General features: G+C 38.2%; 1 protein-coding gene and 1 long non-coding RNA gene across 6 annotated transcripts in view; one reads left to right on the plus strand and one right to left on the minus strand.

Annotated features, from left to right (window-relative positions):
• Positions 1–1,213: 1,213 nt before the first annotated feature.
• Positions 1,214–14,753, minus strand: SRSF10 (serine and arginine rich splicing factor 10). 4 transcript variants are annotated; one of them, XM_048825478.2, is made up of 6 exons: positions 14,577–14,753; positions 12,123–12,229; positions 10,310–10,411; positions 6,646–6,808; positions 6,291–6,341; positions 1,214–6,127 (listed from the first exon to the last, which is right to left on the minus strand). In XM_048825478.2, exons 1-6 carry the CDS (start codon positions 14,639–14,641, stop codon positions 5,830–5,832), a joined length of 786 nt encoding a protein of 261 aa, XP_048681435.1. In that variant the 5' UTR covers positions 14,642–14,753; the 3' UTR covers positions 1,214–5,829. The 4 variants fall into 4 exon arrangements, with proteins under 4 accessions (XP_048681435.1, XP_048681432.1, XP_048681433.1 ...); XM_048825475.2 differs by having other exon boundaries at positions 14,571–14,753; XM_048825476.2 differs by having other exon boundaries at positions 6,291–6,344; positions 14,577–14,752.
• Positions 13,946–17,851, plus strand: part of LOC125624574 (uncharacterized) — a 76,831-nt gene continuing 72,925 nt past the window's right edge. For both annotated transcript variants that reach the window (XR_012665503.1, XR_007353351.2), the window contains exons 1-2: positions 13,946–14,254; positions 17,557–17,598. This is a non-coding gene — a long non-coding RNA (uncharacterized LOC125624574). The remainder of the gene's footprint in view (positions 14,255–17,556; positions 17,599–17,851) is intronic.

Raw genomic sequence — 17,851 nt, forward strand, 5'->3', positions numbered from 1 at the left:
TAATTTCTAGCTGCTTGAGACTTGTTAATATGAAGGTCAGAAACCATAAGACAAGTTACTTGTTCCTTATTTTTACTGTGTATGTTTCCATAGTTGACTAGTTTTTCTAATGGAGAAAGCGTGCACTTCTTTGCTGGCTGAAACATTTTACACAAGTGTCAGGTCTTCCCTAGTGGGTCTGGCTTCAGACCAAAACCTAAGCTATACTTGGTTGGGATAGGTTTGAAAAGTCTTCATACCCATTTAATGCCAATGCCTGAAAGGAATTCTCTTTGAAAGAGATTCAATCCTCCTTCCCTTCACCATTGAAGCCTGAGAACTTAGCATGATAGTCGTCATAAAATGAGCAGAATTTTTTTTTAAAGATTGAAAAATGTATGGATTGTGTCTATGCTCTGCTTCAGTTAAATCCAGTAGGTGTAATGAACAACTATAAAAATCCAGATTTAAACTCAATATTGGTTCAAAGTGAGTAACCGGAATTAGAAAAATCAAAGCTTTTCCCCCCCAGAAGAGATGGTTCTGTGTTCATGTAGCACCTACCATGATGGGATCCTGGCTACTACAGAACAGTGCTTCTCAAGACATTGGAACAGCAGTAGATTTAAACATTCTGCTCTTCAGTAGTGTAGCACACAATTTTTTCAAACAGATTAATGGTAAACAGCACAGTGGACATATAGTTTACATTCTCAGCTTCACCTTCCAATTTCCCCTACTTTTAACTTGCACTTCAGTTAAATAATCTTTCTAGGCTCCCCCAACTGCTACTGAAATTCATTTGGTGTCTGACTTGATTCCTCATCTGTAAAATGTGGATAATACCTACCTCACATAGTGGTTGCAAGGTGCTCAAATACTACTGTAACAAAGGCCCATATAAAATTGCTTGAATGTAGGATACTTAAAATTGTGAGAATCAGATGCCTTTCAAGAACAGGTAGGGATCTGATTTACTATACTCAAGTATTGACAGATTTATATGAAATGAATAGTTGAAAATGGGAGAGAAAAATACCCCTATACAACAGACTACAAACCAGGACAGCCTGAAAGTTACAACAGAAAACAACTTTTCAGTGAGTAGTCTCTCTTCTTCATATATTTCAAACAGCTCAAGCAGTTTACAAATAGCAGAACAAGAGCAAATTTCACTTCTGAAATTTAATTTAGTGTGATTACAGTATTAATTTGCACACTTCAAACCTTAATCTTAAATTTGAAATTTTATTTGAACAATGCCATGAAAACAGCCAATTCTGCTCAGATTAAAACTCATAGCTGATCTCTAGCTATTTATTTGAAATAAGTGCTAGTGTTATTTGATATTGTGACTTGCTGCCGTCAGCTTCTCAGTAAGTGGAGATTTGAAATAAAGATTTCTATTCCTGGTTGAAATTAAAAAAAAATTTTATGCATTTGACACTACAGCTGCTACTCAAATTAGCATGCCTGGATGCAGCTTTCAGTTTGTCAACTACAAGTTTGAATGCCAGCTAGACTGATTTGAGATGTTAAGACTACAGATTAACTGTAAAACAAGGAAAACATGCCATTTTTCACATCAACTTGTGCAGAACAGAAAAAGCCAAATGAAAGCTGCATATGATCTGAGGAGTAGAAAGCCAATACTTTTTTCCAAATGTGAAGAATGAAATAAAAACCTATATTCCAAGTAGAGGACACAAAAGGAAATTTGACAAAACACTGATCAACTCTTGTTCACAGCTGCAACTTCAAAATAAAGTTTCTTCTATGCATTAACTTCCCAGTGGGTCTGCTATTTATGAGTACACTTTGGTTCCACAAACAGTTCGGCCTAAGGAAAGTCTGTTCACAAGTATTTCAAGGTGGGATGACCACTATGTGACTGATGTGGAACAAACTACAGCTGTGTTCATTCTAAGTCAGAAGGTGCTTTCAGGGTATAGCCAAAATCCTGTACATTTTATTCCTAATTCACAGAGATATTTGAAAAGATGGAACATAGAAAATTTAAGGCAGAACAGTGATGTGTACAAATAAAACACCTTTTCCCCAAACACACAACAGGGTACAGTCTTCCCTCACCATACACACATTTTCAAATGATAATGTCTTCAGACAAATCTGATAGCAGCTGTCTAGAAGATTTTTAAGCAGCACTGCTACATTTTTTGCATTTATCTTGTTAGAATATTAATGGACTATTATATTCCTAAATGTTAATTTTATATTCCTTCATACTTTTAAATATTTTGTGCAGTGTTCCTGACCAAAAACCCCCCATGTAACAGTTCTGTAATACATTGCAATCCTAGTTATAACATCCAACTGTCCTCTAACATGTTTCAAGCTATAGCAATACAAAGTTCATTTTAAACATTTTAAGAGGCTCTTTGAAGAGCAGAAATGTCAAAACATGTAAAACTTTCAGACTCTAAATAAGCTTTCATAATGTACATAGATGTGTAAGCATTTAAAAAGGCACATGAGAGAAACATCTATGCTGTTTCAGAGACACCTATATCTGAACATCCAGATACAGTACTTTATCCATTGTGTTTGAAGATTTTCATTAAAATTAACAGTTGGGTGCATGGACTGTTGGATTTAATCCTAGTCACATAGAATAGAAGTTCCAGTAGAACTGTCTGTTACTGCTGAAAAAAACCTTTCTGCTCCAATTGTTATGGATTGCAGCTCCCCCACTTTTTTTTTTAAACACTATTTCACTTCTACAGAATCTGCATTAGATGCAAATTCCAGTTTACCACAGAAAAGCATAACTCCCACTCTTCTCACCGCTCTATTATTGTTATACATATTGTTTTTCAGATGCACACACTCCTGCAGCTAAGCCTGCAGAAAGCTTGCACAAGAGGGGCTTATTTGCTCTAAAGCAGGAATAATGTTTGTGCATTGAGGAAGGATGATGGTGTCTGCAGGGGCTGACTGGCACAAATACACAAATACTCCTTGTCTCCTTGGCCATGTCCTGGTAATCCCTTCCTGGCTGAAAGGACCCACAGAACAGCCTTTTCAACATTTTTTCCCCAATTGGAGCAAGAACCAGGGTACCATCTTCACTCTTGCAACGTTGTGTGTTTGTGCTCAGCTTGTCTGGCTTGCTCATATGCACAAGTCAAATTAAAGTCATGCTACACTTGACTTCAATTGAGCTGGCTTTCAAAATAAAGGACTCTGTTTTATAAAAAATCTGTCAAACTCCAAATACAAACTGCACTATAACCTCTGAATCATAGTTTTTGTTTTTAGCACTAACATTTTCCAATTAGTCAATTTCTCTTTTGCTGTTAATATCTGAAAACAATTCATTGTAACTATAGGCCCCAATCTTATCTACATGCTTAAAATTCCTTTAAGCCTCTACACTTAAAATGTTTTCCAAGATTGGGAGTCCAAAGTAAATTTTATCAGGACATTATTTTCCCTTTTTTCACAAGTTATGCATGCTCCACTATTGCCAAAAGCCATCTTAGGCTTTGAGAGGTTGATGAAAAGATAAAAAATAATTTTTACTGTTAGAATTCTATGTAATCTACCAGATAAATGCTTTTGGTACAGTGCAAGACATGGTAAGTGTAAGTAACTGCTAGCTGTTAACTAGAAATGTTGTTCCCTTATGCATCTTTAAATGCTGTTTAACAACCCATGATTTGTCTACTGAATTATCTCAGATATGATAAATGGGGAAATCTGTATATTTGCCGAGCAATCCTGATCATGGAAGTTCGGATAAATCTATTTTGCATTATTAGGCCAAAGGTATACTTAACATTCTTCTTATTTCACCCATTAGCCCTCTTTAAACAAAAAAGAAAAATACAGTTCCATCTAGACAGACAAAATAAATGGATTCCTGTTCTACTTTACCACTAAACCTTAAAGAGGTATCTTACTTCACAGAAGATGCACAGCCTTGTTCCTAATGCTGCTCTAGAATCAAATTCTAAAGCTACAATAACTCCAGTGGATCGGTATTTCCTTCATTTTTTTTTTATTGTAGCATGTTTGCTAAATTTACAGCAAGCAGAAAATAAGCTGGGTCTTTAGTTATTTTGATCAAAACATTGATGTTTTAAAGGTAGTACACAATATTTGTTAAAAAGAACATATAAAAATACCTTTTTAGAAGCCCCTATATGAAAGAAAATACAAAGTTTAATCCCACAACTTTCCTCTGCTAGAGCTGCACGTTACTGCTAGCTTTAAATAGACTGCTGTTTTTAAACTATACGTCCAGGAAAGTCTACAAAATTAAAGGAACGTGCATATAAATGATTGCATAGCAGAACATGAACATTAACTGCAAAGAGTAAAGAAAAAAGTTAGAAATACTATCAAGTATACAAAGGTTCTAGAATCAACCCCTTAAGCACATTCAACAGCCAGAATTTAAAAGCCGTCTGTTTCCTCAAAGGCCCTGCTGAAATTGCTAAACCCAAAACCTAAAAGTAATTCTCTAAAAAGAATTTTTCACCAACATCTTCATAGAGTACTATATAGACAGCAAGGAACATAAGGTGTTTGACACTGGCTTTTTTTATTATTATTTAAATTCAAAGCCAGAAGCCATTTTCTTAACAAAACATCTTGCCTTCCAGAGAAATACTCGTGAGATTACATACTGGTATTGTACTATTTTTCACATCAATTTACTCAAGATACTGTATTTGTGATAAACAAAATAGCTAGAGATGCAGCTCTAATTCACACCCAACTTGAAAGATTTGTTCTTAAGTAATTTAAAATGAAACCTTGTAACCAAAGCACTTATCCAGTCTGGGTAAGAAGGGACGTAATTTAGGCTTGCTTGACTAGATAAATTTTGAAGTGTAAAAGCAATCCTTTAGTTATTCACAAATAGAGAGATGGCTAGAGTTTGATATCTATGAATGCACCAACTAACCACAAGAGTAATTGGCATAAAAGTTTAGTTCTTATATACTGTACACACACAACTTGAAACAATCTACTTGCATCTAACAGCGGGAAACTAAGCAATTTATGATTAATTGCTCACTAAAATTTAGGATACAAAAACTGAATAAAATGTACACGTTAACCTAATATTGTAGCTGTTCTGTCATTTGCTTAAATGTGACCTTAATATTTTCAATGTATATGTTTTTATTAAACATCTAATATTAGCAGACGGGTAAAAACAATGAAGCCCTCTCCTGACAACAATCATGACACTCCGTGATCTCCCATGAATCCTCAAGACTGTGACAATCCCCGTATACTATATGCAATGTTAGTACCATCTCTCCAGATGGTGGGGTTAACAAGAAACTTCAACATCACATGTTGCTGTAGGTGGGCATGAAAAATATAGATTTCCTCCCTTTAAACAATGGAAACGTAATGTTGCCAGTCTATTTCACAGCAGACAGCGTTGCACTACAGCTGCCCAGTTTTCCATTCATACTGCAAACTTTTAATATTGAAGAACAAGTTAAACTGCTAGTTTAACTGCTCCACACCAATTTCTCTGTGGGTGTGAAATTTGCAATAGGACAATGTTGCGAATTATGGTCAATCAAGTTATCACCAATATTTTAAGCATCAAAAAATGCAAATCTTTACAAAAATATACATAGACACCACAATCAAATCAATAGCTGCCCATGACATTTCACAAGTGGACTCTCTTAGTGGCTTCTCAACACTGTTATTTTAATTATAACCATTGCCTGCTACAGGGAAAACTGACAAAAAGAAGTTCTTTTTAGCACTGTTGCAACATCATATTCCTGATAATTTAAGAAAACTGAACTGTGTGTAAATGAATGATTCATGCCTAAAAACAAGATGGTTACACTGTTAGTGGCCACTGGACTTGGGACTAGTCCATGACCTTGATCTGGATTTTGACCTAGATCTAGAGTGTGATCTTGACTGAGATTTGGATCTAGCTGGTTCTTTTTTTCTCGGTTCCTTTTCATATCTTGAGCTGGACTTATACTGTGTTTTAGTATCTGTTTTAGAGGTGCCTCTAGATTTGGTGTGAGATGCAGACCTAGAACGTGATTTAGCCTTCATTTCTTTCTTGGGCTGTGACTTGGATCGTGATCTTGAATTGGACTTAGATCTTGAAAAAGATCGATTGCGGTGTTTGAACCTATCAGAATAAAGGGGAGAGAGATTTGAATATAAAAATGCTATTCTTAGACATCTAGTACATTTTTTTAACCATTTTTGCAGGAGTAAATTTTTAATCTAAAGTTAAGGATTATAGTAATCTAGTTTTGAATTTAAATGGTGTAAAATTTTTTTTTTTTTACCTATCATTGTCCGAACGGCTCCTGCTACGCCGAGGTCTTCCAGTAGGTCTACTGCTAAAAAGGTACATCAGAAAAAGTAAACGGTGACAAATACCTTTGTATTTATATAGATGATTAATAAGTTTAGTTTTTTTGAGATGTGCATTTGCTTTTAATTCTTTAATATGAAGCACAGAATTGTATTTCATTCAATATTTCTCTTTTGATGAAGCATGCAAAATACAGTAACTCCCACGCATGTGATTACAAAGTGAGCATACAAAAAAAGTATTCAAAATGTTAACAACTAAATAGTCAGTGTGATTTTTCTTCTCCAACTGACTGCTGTGTAGTTGAAGCCAAACACTACACTTACTTTCTAGGACTATAAGATCTTCTATAGTTGTAATCAAAAGAACGACTTCTAGACCTCCTCCTTTCATAACTCCGGCTTCTAGATCGCCTATATCTGTCGTAGTCATCATAGCGAGAAGAACTGTACACGTTTCTCCCTTCCTTGGCTTTCATTTGATTTGGAGCTGCAGAAAAATAGCAATAATTTAACTTTTTTGTTAAAAAAAAAAATCAAATATAACTTTCTAATTTCCAGATCAGTTCTCCCTGCCCCTTCCTTTGAATTTCAATTATGCATTAGTGGTAGCACCCATGTTTTCAAAATCAATTTAACTGGGTTCAATTCTTGAGTCAAGCCAATGCACTCTTCATGAAGACCGGAATGGACACGTGAGGGATGTAAAAGTGGTTGCACACCATCTTTATGCCCCATTACTGCTGTTTAGAGCAGCCTTGGGGCTGCTGTAAGTTGTGGCCAGTTGCCAGCTGTGAATGATGATTTGGGTAACAGAATATTGCCTGGGTGTAGCAGTGCTTCAGTCATACCCCTGCCCCATATACACCAACTGGTAGCAAAAAGCTGGCTATGCTGGTTCTACCCCACTAGAGAAAATCTTAGAATCTTCAGTTGGCTTGTTAGTCCAGCTTCATGGCCCTATTATATCTTGACATTTCTGAATTCAGTTAAGAGGACAGTCAATGAGAAATCTAGTCAATTTTTAAAGAAATCAGCAAAAAGCTTCAGGTATTACACCCGCCCCACAGTCTGCTGATTTTTGCAGTCTTTACTGTTCTTTTTTTTTTTTTTTAAAAAAGTTTCTCCCTTTTGGAAGACCAAAACCAGAATCTATATAGGGAAAGTGGTGAAACTGATTATACACAAGGTAAACAAGAGCGAAGTATACATTGATTATGACCCTTCAACCAAAATTGGCAGGAAATAGGCTTCGTCCTTTTGTATTTGGATTAGATATAGTAGCACATTACTACTACTACTACATTGTATTTTCCCTTTTAATTAAACGCACCCCACATCCAAATCTGAAGCAAATGGGTATATTAACCTCACACTGCTATGCTATGCTTCAATGTATATTTTAATCATTTTCCATGTTCCAATGAAGCCAGTGTCTGCGATCACACACTTGTGATGTGTGCACTAGTAGTTATCAAATGCATGGTAAAGGATTAACTCATTTTCCGAAAGAAATTTAAGGCAATGTTCTAGCCACCCTCACCTCCCCCTCCCAAAACCATACATACATTCAGGATTGAATTTTGTCCTTGCATGCATACAATCTGCACAGACTTCAAGGGTTGCATGTAATTTTTTGTGGGAGAACATAACAGGTATATTGTTTCTCCGATAGTTTGTACTACAAGATCCTTGGGCCAACGCATTAGTCTCATTTGTCTGAAGTTGCATATACATGTTTTAGAATATAACCTGTTACAAGTTTCTTGTAATGCAGACTTAAAATCAGCCATTTTCTGAAGTATAATACTCATTACAACCATATTAGTTCTGTTTTAGAGTTACAAAAACTGGAATAAGACTACTTACTTTCAGTTATATGATAAACACCCAAGATTTCTTATACCATATGCCATACTAAATGTGAAATAGTTTATATAATCAGAGTATCATTTTGTATTCAGAACCATCAAACCATTTCATTTTCATCTGTCAAAACAAAGTAAATTATATAATTTATTAGGGCTGTCGATTAATCACAGTTAACTCACACGATTAACAAAAAAAATTAATGATTAATTGCACCGTTAAACAATAGAATACCAATTGATATGTGTTAAATACAGTATTTTGGATGCTTTTCTACATTTTCAAATATATTGATTTCTATTACAACACGAAGTGTACAGTGCTCACTTTATAGTATATTTTTGATTACAAATATTTGCACTGTAAAAATGATAAAAGAAATTGTATTTTTCAATTCACCTCATACAAGTACTGTCCTGCAATCTCTTTATCATGAGAGTGTAACTTACAAATGTTGATTTTTTTTTGTTACATAACTGCACTAAAAAATAAAACAACGTAAAACTTTAGAGCCTACAAGTCCGCTCAGTCCTACTTCTTGTTCAGCCAATCGCTAAGACAAACAAGTTTGTTTACATTTATGGGAGATACTGCTGCCTGCTTCTTATTTACAATGTCACCTGAAAGTTAGAACAGGCTTTCGCATGTCACTTTTGTAGCTGGCACTGCAAGGTATTTACATGCCAGATATGCTAAACATTCGTATGCCCCTTCATACTTTGGCCATCATTCCAGAGGACATGCTTCCATGCGGATGATGCTCGTTAAAAAAATAATGCGTTAATTACATTTGACTGAACTCCTTGGGGGAGAATTGTATGTCTCCTGTTCTGTTTTACCTGCATTCTGACATATATTTCATGTTATAGCAGTCTCAGATGACCCAGTACACGTTCATTTTAAGAACACTTTCACAGCAGATTTGACAAAACGCAAAGAAGGTACCAATGTGAGATTTCTAAAAATAGCTACAGCACTTGACCCAAGGTTTAAGAATCTGAAGTGCCATCCAAAATCCAAGAGGGACGAGGTGCGGAGAATGCTTTCGGAAGACTTAAAAGAGCAACACTGAGATGTGGAAACTACAGAACCCGAACTGCCAAAAAAGAAAATCAGCTTGCTGCTGGTGGCATCTGACTGAGATGATGAAAATGAACATACATTGATCCACTCTGCTTTGGATCGTTATTGAGCAGAACCTGTCACCAGTATGGATGCGTGTACTCTGGAATGGTGGTTGAAGCATGAAGGGACATATCTTTAGCGCATCTGGCACAGAAATACCTTGCGATGCCAGCCACAACAGTGCCATGTGAATGCCTGTCTCACTTTCAGGTGACATTGCAAACAAGAAGCGAGCAGCATTATCTCCTGCTAATTGTAATCAAATTTGTTTGTCTGAGCGATTGGCTGGAGTAGGAGTGAGTGGACTTGTAGGCGCTAAAGTTTTAAATTTTATTTTTGAATGCACTTATTTTCTGTACATAATTCTACATTTGTTAAGTTCAACTTTCATGATAAAGAGATTGCACTACAGTACTTGTATTAGATGAACTGAAAAATACTATTTCTTTTGTTTTTTACAGTGCAAATATTTGTAATAAAAAATATAAAGTGAGCAGTATATACTTCGTATTCTGTTTTGTAATTGAAATCAATATATTTGAAAATGTAGAAAACTTTAAATAAATATTTAATAAATGGTATTCTATTAACAGTGCGATTAGTTTTTTTTAAATCGCCTGACAGCCCTATAATTTATATTAGAAGTGTGTAAGTTGAAAAATGTTGAAATTGACATGTTCCTGCAAACAATTCTGATTGCAATGAAACCGTATTTTGTGATGAAAATCTGTTCCAAATAAAATTTTTTGACCAGTTCTAATAGTCACCTTGTGGTAAATAACTTAAGTATATTATGTGAGTGCAGGGGTTATCAAGAGACTTTATGTATCTAGAAAAGAGCCCTAAAGAAAAAGAATCAAATTGCATTTATTATGAAGTATGAAAAATAATTTTTGATTAATGTTGAAATAATGGTTGTGTACTATCTTCCCAGGATTGAACTCTCCTAACATTAAGGATAAAACTACATTCTGATACTACGCCCAAAGGCACTTACTTTTCCGATCACCCTGCGCAAACTGGATTTCTATCTGACGGCCACAAATCCACTTCCGATCCAAATTATGGAGGGCATCTTCAGCATCACGGACATCTTCAAATGTGCTAAGCGTTAAGGTACTTGGGAATTTGAGTAGTTAACAACTTCAAATTAACAGTTTTTCCTGGATTTTTAATCTCACTATAGGGCAAACTAAAAACTGTCTCCCATTAACTGTAAGGTTGTAGAAGAATTTCTGGAGAGAGAATACTATACAAATCTTTTGATATAGGTACAACCAAGAGTATTTATCCTTTAATGAACAATCACCATGTAACTCCATAGCCTTCTTTTCTCCTATATATACACACTGATGTATCAAAAGTAGTTAAAGAAGTTTAGTTATTAGTGACCTTATTCTCTAGGTTTGCCTTACCCTCCCGCCCCCCAAAAAGAGGGGGGGATGCTAACTCTTAAAATGCTTACGCAACATTAGTAAAAAGTGAAAATTCTGCATTCATTACATGACTGTATTCATGAAACTTATTCCCTTTTCATCTACTCCTTTAAAACTGATTATGGACTTTCAGCAATTGTTACTCAAATATATAGACCACTGTATTCTATTAAAAAATAAAGCATATACTGAAACATTAAGCTATGGATTAGATGATCAATATCTTAAATCCCTAAGACTGTTCACTGTAATTCACTCATACTCCTCTGTCTAGCTGACTTGAAAGAATAAATCATCTGTATTGGTCTGCATACCAACTTCGTCCATCATCTCCTGGTTACCATATAGGCATAGTTATCTTGATAAATAAACCAAGAATGAATGCATTTCATTCAAGACAGTTACAATTTCAATACCACCCACAAGTGAAATATTATAGGTTCTGTCAACAGACTAAACCAGAATAATTTATCAAGTTACCACTTACACGAGAAACAGAAAAAACGGTTATTCTGTAGGATACATCAGGTATGACTCCTTTAATCTTGGCCACCATTCAACTTCATCTTGACCTTTAACTCTTTAAGTGCTTGTCAGAAGGACTTGTCATGAGATGCTTGGTCAAAAATGACAGATGGCTTTATCTTTTACTTTGAAAAACAACCTTTTCCCCCTTTTGTAGATAAAGCGAAGCTTTGTCTCCCATTATGGCTTGTCCTTCTTCCAGCTTTTCTTTACTTTTTCTTTTCCCAAACTCTCCCTTCTCTTCAAGCCTGATCCTTAAGAGGTCTTTGGCTTGTCTACTTGCCTTAATTGTTGAACTCTACTCTAAAGGTTCTTTCATGCTTTCTCTTTGGGGTCGCCATTACTGTACAGCTTTACATTCTCTGAGGCAACAACAGAGGACAGTAAATTAGGGGACAATATTAAAGAAAGAAGTTTACCTCATTTTTATACAAACTGCTTTTGATCAAGTGATTCCAATTTCCATGTTTTTAAATTAACAATGAATACCAGCCACAATTTGCTAAGCACAAGAACAAATTAACTTTCAGTATCAGTTATATTAAAAATGTGGTAGACACTTCCGAGTCAGTGATAATTGTCATTTAAATCATATAGTATCAATTTAAGTGACAGATATGCAACAAAATAGCTCTTATCTTACTGGATTTGGTTTAAAGTTTTGCAAAAAAGGTAAAGAGCAATTTGTGAGGAGTTAATCTTTGAAAAAAATGGAATACGCCACAATAAGACATTTATTAGATATAACACAAAAGTAAACTGCTTTTTCATTTAGATTTGTTACCTCTTACACAAACTTGAATTTCAAACTTCAACACCCCTCACTAATCAGCCATCTGAAGAAAGGATATTGAACATAAGCAAATCCTCTTGGACGACGAGTGTAGAAATCAAGTGGAACGTACACATCAACTATAGGCCCATAACGACCAAACTCACGACGCAAGTCTTCAGACCTGAAATACCATAAATACATTTTTATATATTCTTTCACTTTTTACATTTAAATTGCAAACTGAAATATTTAAAGAAACTATTGAAAAAATTTTGAATCAAATATGGCCAAAGCTTGTTTTTAGAACTAACTAGATGATAAAGTACAAACAAAAAAATCTGAGTAATTAGTCTTTATGATAAAATTAATCAGAATAAATTAAAAACCTAAATCAACTGTGGGTGCTAAAGCTCCCAAGGTGTTTAAAAATCTTGGAATAATTAAAATTTTATGCTAGCATCTTAGAATCTGAAAACTCAGTGTAATTCAATATTGGGCAAGTGTAAATGGAGAAAAATACATGTAATGGTATATTTAGTAAACAGTACTGAATTACTGAAGGTGGGTGGGAAACAGCAGATCTCAGAGAAGCTTTTTCTTAAATTTTGTTGTAAGACTTCTAATTCCATGTTTTTGCACCATGAAAACAGCAAGTTAGAACATTTGGAAATTCAAGAAAGATCCACAAAAATAAGTCACTCTACCTAACACGCTGAATTTTTCAGACACATCAAACAACACTAGTCTAAAACAGCCATTCAAGCCACTAAGAGTTAATTGCTTCATGGAGGTGATCTAACAAAAGAGTATAATTCTGTTCAATAGGTTTGTCACTGTTTGGAATCATCCCCTCTTCCCCTCCAACATCATCAACTCTCTCATACAGATTTCACTGTATGTTATTTTAGATGCATAAAATGGCCCTGGCTGGGAAAGTCAATGATGAACATTTACCACTATTTCCTCACAGCCTGTGGAAGAACGCATGACACACACCAGTTATAAGAACTCAGGAGATAAACAAAGATTCAATAGGAAATCTCCACATCATGGTATCTGTACAAAGGGCAGAGTTTTCACAGCAAGTTATAGAAAGGGACCAAATAGGTTCCCCATTCTTTTCATAAGTTGTATGTAATAGTTTTCTTCCTCAACTGTTGAGGTCATTAAATACATTTCCCTCTAAAACTAATCACAAGTATAATCACAGAGGAAAGGCAGGTGATCACACAAAAAAAGCTCTCAACACAACCTATTTCCAATTCAGAACTATCAGTACCATACGGAAAAAAATGCAACTCCTACTTCATCCCATCATTTCTATTTCAATGTTATTTATTGCATGACTCCTTTAGGGTAGATTATTTTCCTGATAGCAAGTTAAACACTATAACCTTAGACCTTAATCCTGCATGCCACAAAAGCAAGTCTTACTGACTTAAATAGGATTTATAGAGAAATCTCTGACCTTTAATTTATAAATGTACTTTATATAGACTACCAAACTCAAAAACACTAACTTTATAAACATTGTACTTTTTATTTATAAGTGTCAGAAGATATTAAAAAGGTATAAGGGAAATGTGATAGAATGAGCAGTTTGCTAAAATACCCGGAGTACAAAACAGAAAAATATGTTGTACAATTCCTTAACACTTCCATTTCTTGATGAAGGTTCAGCAGTCTTATGTATCGGGAACGTGGATACTTTTACTTTAGACAACAGTGAAATGTAAAAACAACGAGGAGTCCGGTGGCACCTTTTAAGTGCCACCGGACTCCTCGTTGTTTAACACGGCTACCCCTCTGATACGCGAAACGTAACTTTAGACAACTCCTCCCCTTACTTATTTCTCGCTAATTACGGAAAACCCGCCATTCAACACCTTACAGAGGAATTGGTGCAGTAACAGCCTGACCCAACAGGGACCAACACAACGCACGGGTGCGGGGGGCGCGCAGCCTCTGCACACTAAGAGCCTCTGGCGCTTTTCCAGCTCCCGGCAATCGCTGTTTCTCCGGAGGCTCCAGACTCTACCCTCGAGGGGCCAGTGTTTGAAACCAGCGGGTGTGGGGAAGCGACACGTGACGGCGCACACATGTCCCGGAGCGCAGAATTTGGCCCCCGGGTTACCCTCACAACCCCTGCCTCGCGCCGAGCAAGCGCCAGCTAATCGGCGGGGTCTCTACGGCGACCCTGCTTTCCGTAAGTTTCCCCCTCCCGGGTTTTGTCCCGCGGTTTCCCGAACTCAGCGCGCTGGGGCAAGCGGCTGAGAGCCCGGGCGGGAGGGAGAAAACGGAAGGCGTGTGAGGAATGGAGGCTATGAGAAAGATAGGGAAGAAGGAAACGGCCTGGGGCTCCTTTCCCCTTCCTCAGGGAACACCCCCTCCCCCTCATATGGTGGCTGCCTGCGCGGCCTAGTGAGCCCGCCAAAGCCTGCGCAGCCCTCGCGCCATGCGCCCGCCCGCCCCTCCCAGCGCCCCTGCCCGAGCCCCCTTCCCTGGATCCCCCCCGCACTTACACACACCTGGTGTCGTCGGCCACATTCCGCACGAACAGCGAGGTGTTGGGGGGGCGCAGGTAGCGGGACATGGCGGCGGCGGCTCCCAGGCAGGGCCCAGACGCGGAGGAGAAAAGAGGAGCGAAGCGACTCTCCGGGGAGAGACAGCGCCACCACTATCAACGGCCTCGCCGCCTCTCGCGAGACTTCGGAGCGCTTCCGGCGAGAACCCAGCCAGAACAAGCAGGAGGGGCGGTAGAAGAAAGAGAGCAGGCGCCAAACTGCCGCCGCACCTCGCTTTGCGCGTGCGCCAAGTCCTCTCGTGGCGATGCGCACGCGCCGATCCCCTGTGTCCTTGCTTCGCCACCAGCTCTAGAGGTCCTACGGTCTGTTTTTTCCGCACCTGTACAGCCCGCCGCTTATTCAGCGCATGCGCTGCACGGTACCGCCCGCTCAACCCGCGCTTGCTGTCTCGCGCGGCAGTGGCGTGCTGTTGGCTGGGTGCGCGCCGCCCGATCCCTTTCCCGCCCGAACAGAGCTGAGGCGCTGAGCGCGCGCCTGACTCTCCCTTCTCAGGCGAGGAATGGGGAAGATGGAGGGAGGGGAACCGGCGCCTGAGGGGCAGCATAACCCATGGTGCAGGCTGCTGCTGTAAGGGGCAGAGAGCCTCCAACCCCACACTATTACTGTAGAGCACCACACCCCTCGGTCTAGCCAGACAATAGACAAGGGCAGCTCTGCCCTAAATGAAGGGCAAAGTGGTGCACACGTAGGTGCAGTGATGCAGGGTAACGGTGACTACTACCCCAATCCTCATCCAGCAAGGTATGCACAGCCTGAAATGCCATGCTGTGTGGCAGGATAAGTCTCTCTACCATGACACCAGCAATTTACAAGGTGACATTGGAATGCTAGTGCTAGCCCACCTTGGATGCCTGCATGGCATCCAAATCTCAACATGCTGCACCATCCAAAATGCTGACATGTAACCTCTTAGCTGGTGCTGTCAAAACCTTTCATTTTGGTGCCGTTATGTCTTGGCACCATTAGAAAGGCCTTATTGCATCGCAATGGAAGGTCATGATGTTACACATAGAAGCGTCAGTCAGGATGCTTCACAGGACCAAAAAGTGATTTCAGGACTCAAGGAGAGGATAGCTGTTAACCAAAGTCATGATGTTTCTTATTTTATGGGAAAGAGCATGGGCTTGTGGTATGAGCGATTGGCTGAGAGTCAGGGCCCCTGTGTGCCATACCTGCCTTTGCTACTGACTCACTAGGTGACCTTGGGTAAGTCACTTGACCTTTCTGTACTTTGTTTTACCCATATGTAAAATGGGGTAATTATACCATTAACACTACCATTACTTGTACAGTGCATGGTGTGTTACTTGTGCATGGTGCTTTACACAAATAAATGAGAGGTCACCAACTATTAAACCAACCTCTGTAGTGGCTGAGTTAATGAAGTGCTCATTAAAGAAACCTGTTGAGGTTCAGATCACATTGGGTGTGGTAATGTATAACAAATCTGAGGAACAGATGGAGACATCACCACAAGCCTGGAACAAGATGCTGCCAGCATTCAACCCTATCTTTCTTTGACCTTTTAACGTACAGACTTTACGGTTGCGTCATTTTAGATAGTGGAACATGAGTAAAACTGTAGCAGTTACAAACACATGCTCCCACTCAGATCCTGTTGTTCTCTCTCACATGCCCACAGTGGTTTGTCATTACTGCAGGTTCAACAAGATTGAAGAAGTGAGATCGCTGGGAAAGGAGGCCTTGTATTTGCATTCTGCCAAATAGAAAAGTGCCTTGGTGGTTATTGTGTCTGAATAACACTGAGTAAAATCTATGGCCTTTGACTTACGTGATGTACTTTGCTCTTTGGGAGTAGAGATAAGGATCCCGACCTACAGTAATTTGTAAATTATACAATAGGCGTTTCCCTTTCTAACACTCTATCCTGCAGTATACTTATTAGAAGTGGGCATTTGAGCTGAGTACAATGTGCAGTAAATATACAATAAAATTCTATGCACGCACAAAAGCTTCTTTAAAAGAACATGAAACTGGTAATAGCAAGCCAGAAAAGATGGTTGAGGATTAAGCCTACTATATATGAGCACAGCATAATGCAGCTCTGTAGTACCAAAGTGTCTAGCTATTGGTAGGCCAAATTCTGCCCTCAGAAACTCATGTGGAACCACTGAAATCACTTCATGGCAGAATTTGGTGCATAGCAATAAATACATGTAGCCAGGAGTAATTACATATCTTGTTCAGAAGCCTCTGGTATTGGCAGCTGGTAGAGACAAGGTTCTCAACTAGATGGACCATGTCCATTCTGCAGTGTTCAGAATTACAAGATGCAATTATATAAATATTCCCTTGAGGGGTACTGCACATGATTTCACTTGATTTTGGGAGAGGGTGGATGTATCCCTCTTTCACTGCAAGACTTTTCCATGTGTAAATAATGACTTATTTCCCAAACCAGTAACATAAGACCCTTGGCCTAAACTATAGAATCATCACCTGCGTCGTTAACCAGTCTACATTTCCACCCAGTTAATCCATTGCTCTTCCCGTTGCAGATTGCCTTTGTCAAGAGGTCATATCACCAACTCTTTTTGCAGGATGGTCCCAGTTTTTCCCAAAATTGCCTCTGCTATGTGATAGCATTCTCCCACTGTAAATCAGAGCAAGGGCCCCCAGTTCTTGACAGGTTGGAGTAAGGACCTGCACAAAGGACGTACAGTCAAATTCAGATCTCTCACATGGCAGTGGAATGTGCTGAGACTATGTTGCTATGAATAGCCCTGTAGTAGACAATGTTAAAGCTTAAATAATTTGGACATTGCACTGTGTTTGCTCTCAGAATCTGTTATGGAGGTTTAAATACAAATATTTTAAAAAACAGTTTTAATTTTATATATTGATAGGTACTGTTTTCAGAACATCCTACCATTCTATAACCCAATCTCCCTTTGCATTACAGAGCATGGCCGCTGAACTGTTTTCCTAGACTTTCACTGAGTTGGTGAGTTGAATGAGTCTGAATGGGTTTGTGGAGGGAAGTCTTTTATTTGTGGAGGGTTGGGAGCTCTTTTGTGGGCATTAACCCAATGTAACTTTTTGTATGTGTGCGTGTTTTCCTTAAACACATAAGTGCTTAGCATTTTAGACACTTGCTTTAAATTAAATCTAAATAAATACATGTGTATGTCATAATACGTGAAAAGCAATGTAGCATACATTTTTACAAGTTTTAAAACCTGTAATTACAATTTTAT

Source organism: Caretta caretta, chromosome 19, assembly GCF_965140235.1.
Source record: "Caretta caretta isolate rCarCar2 chromosome 19, rCarCar1.hap1, whole genome shotgun sequence".
Classification (NCBI taxonomy): Eukaryota; Metazoa; Chordata; order Testudines; family Cheloniidae; genus Caretta; species Caretta caretta.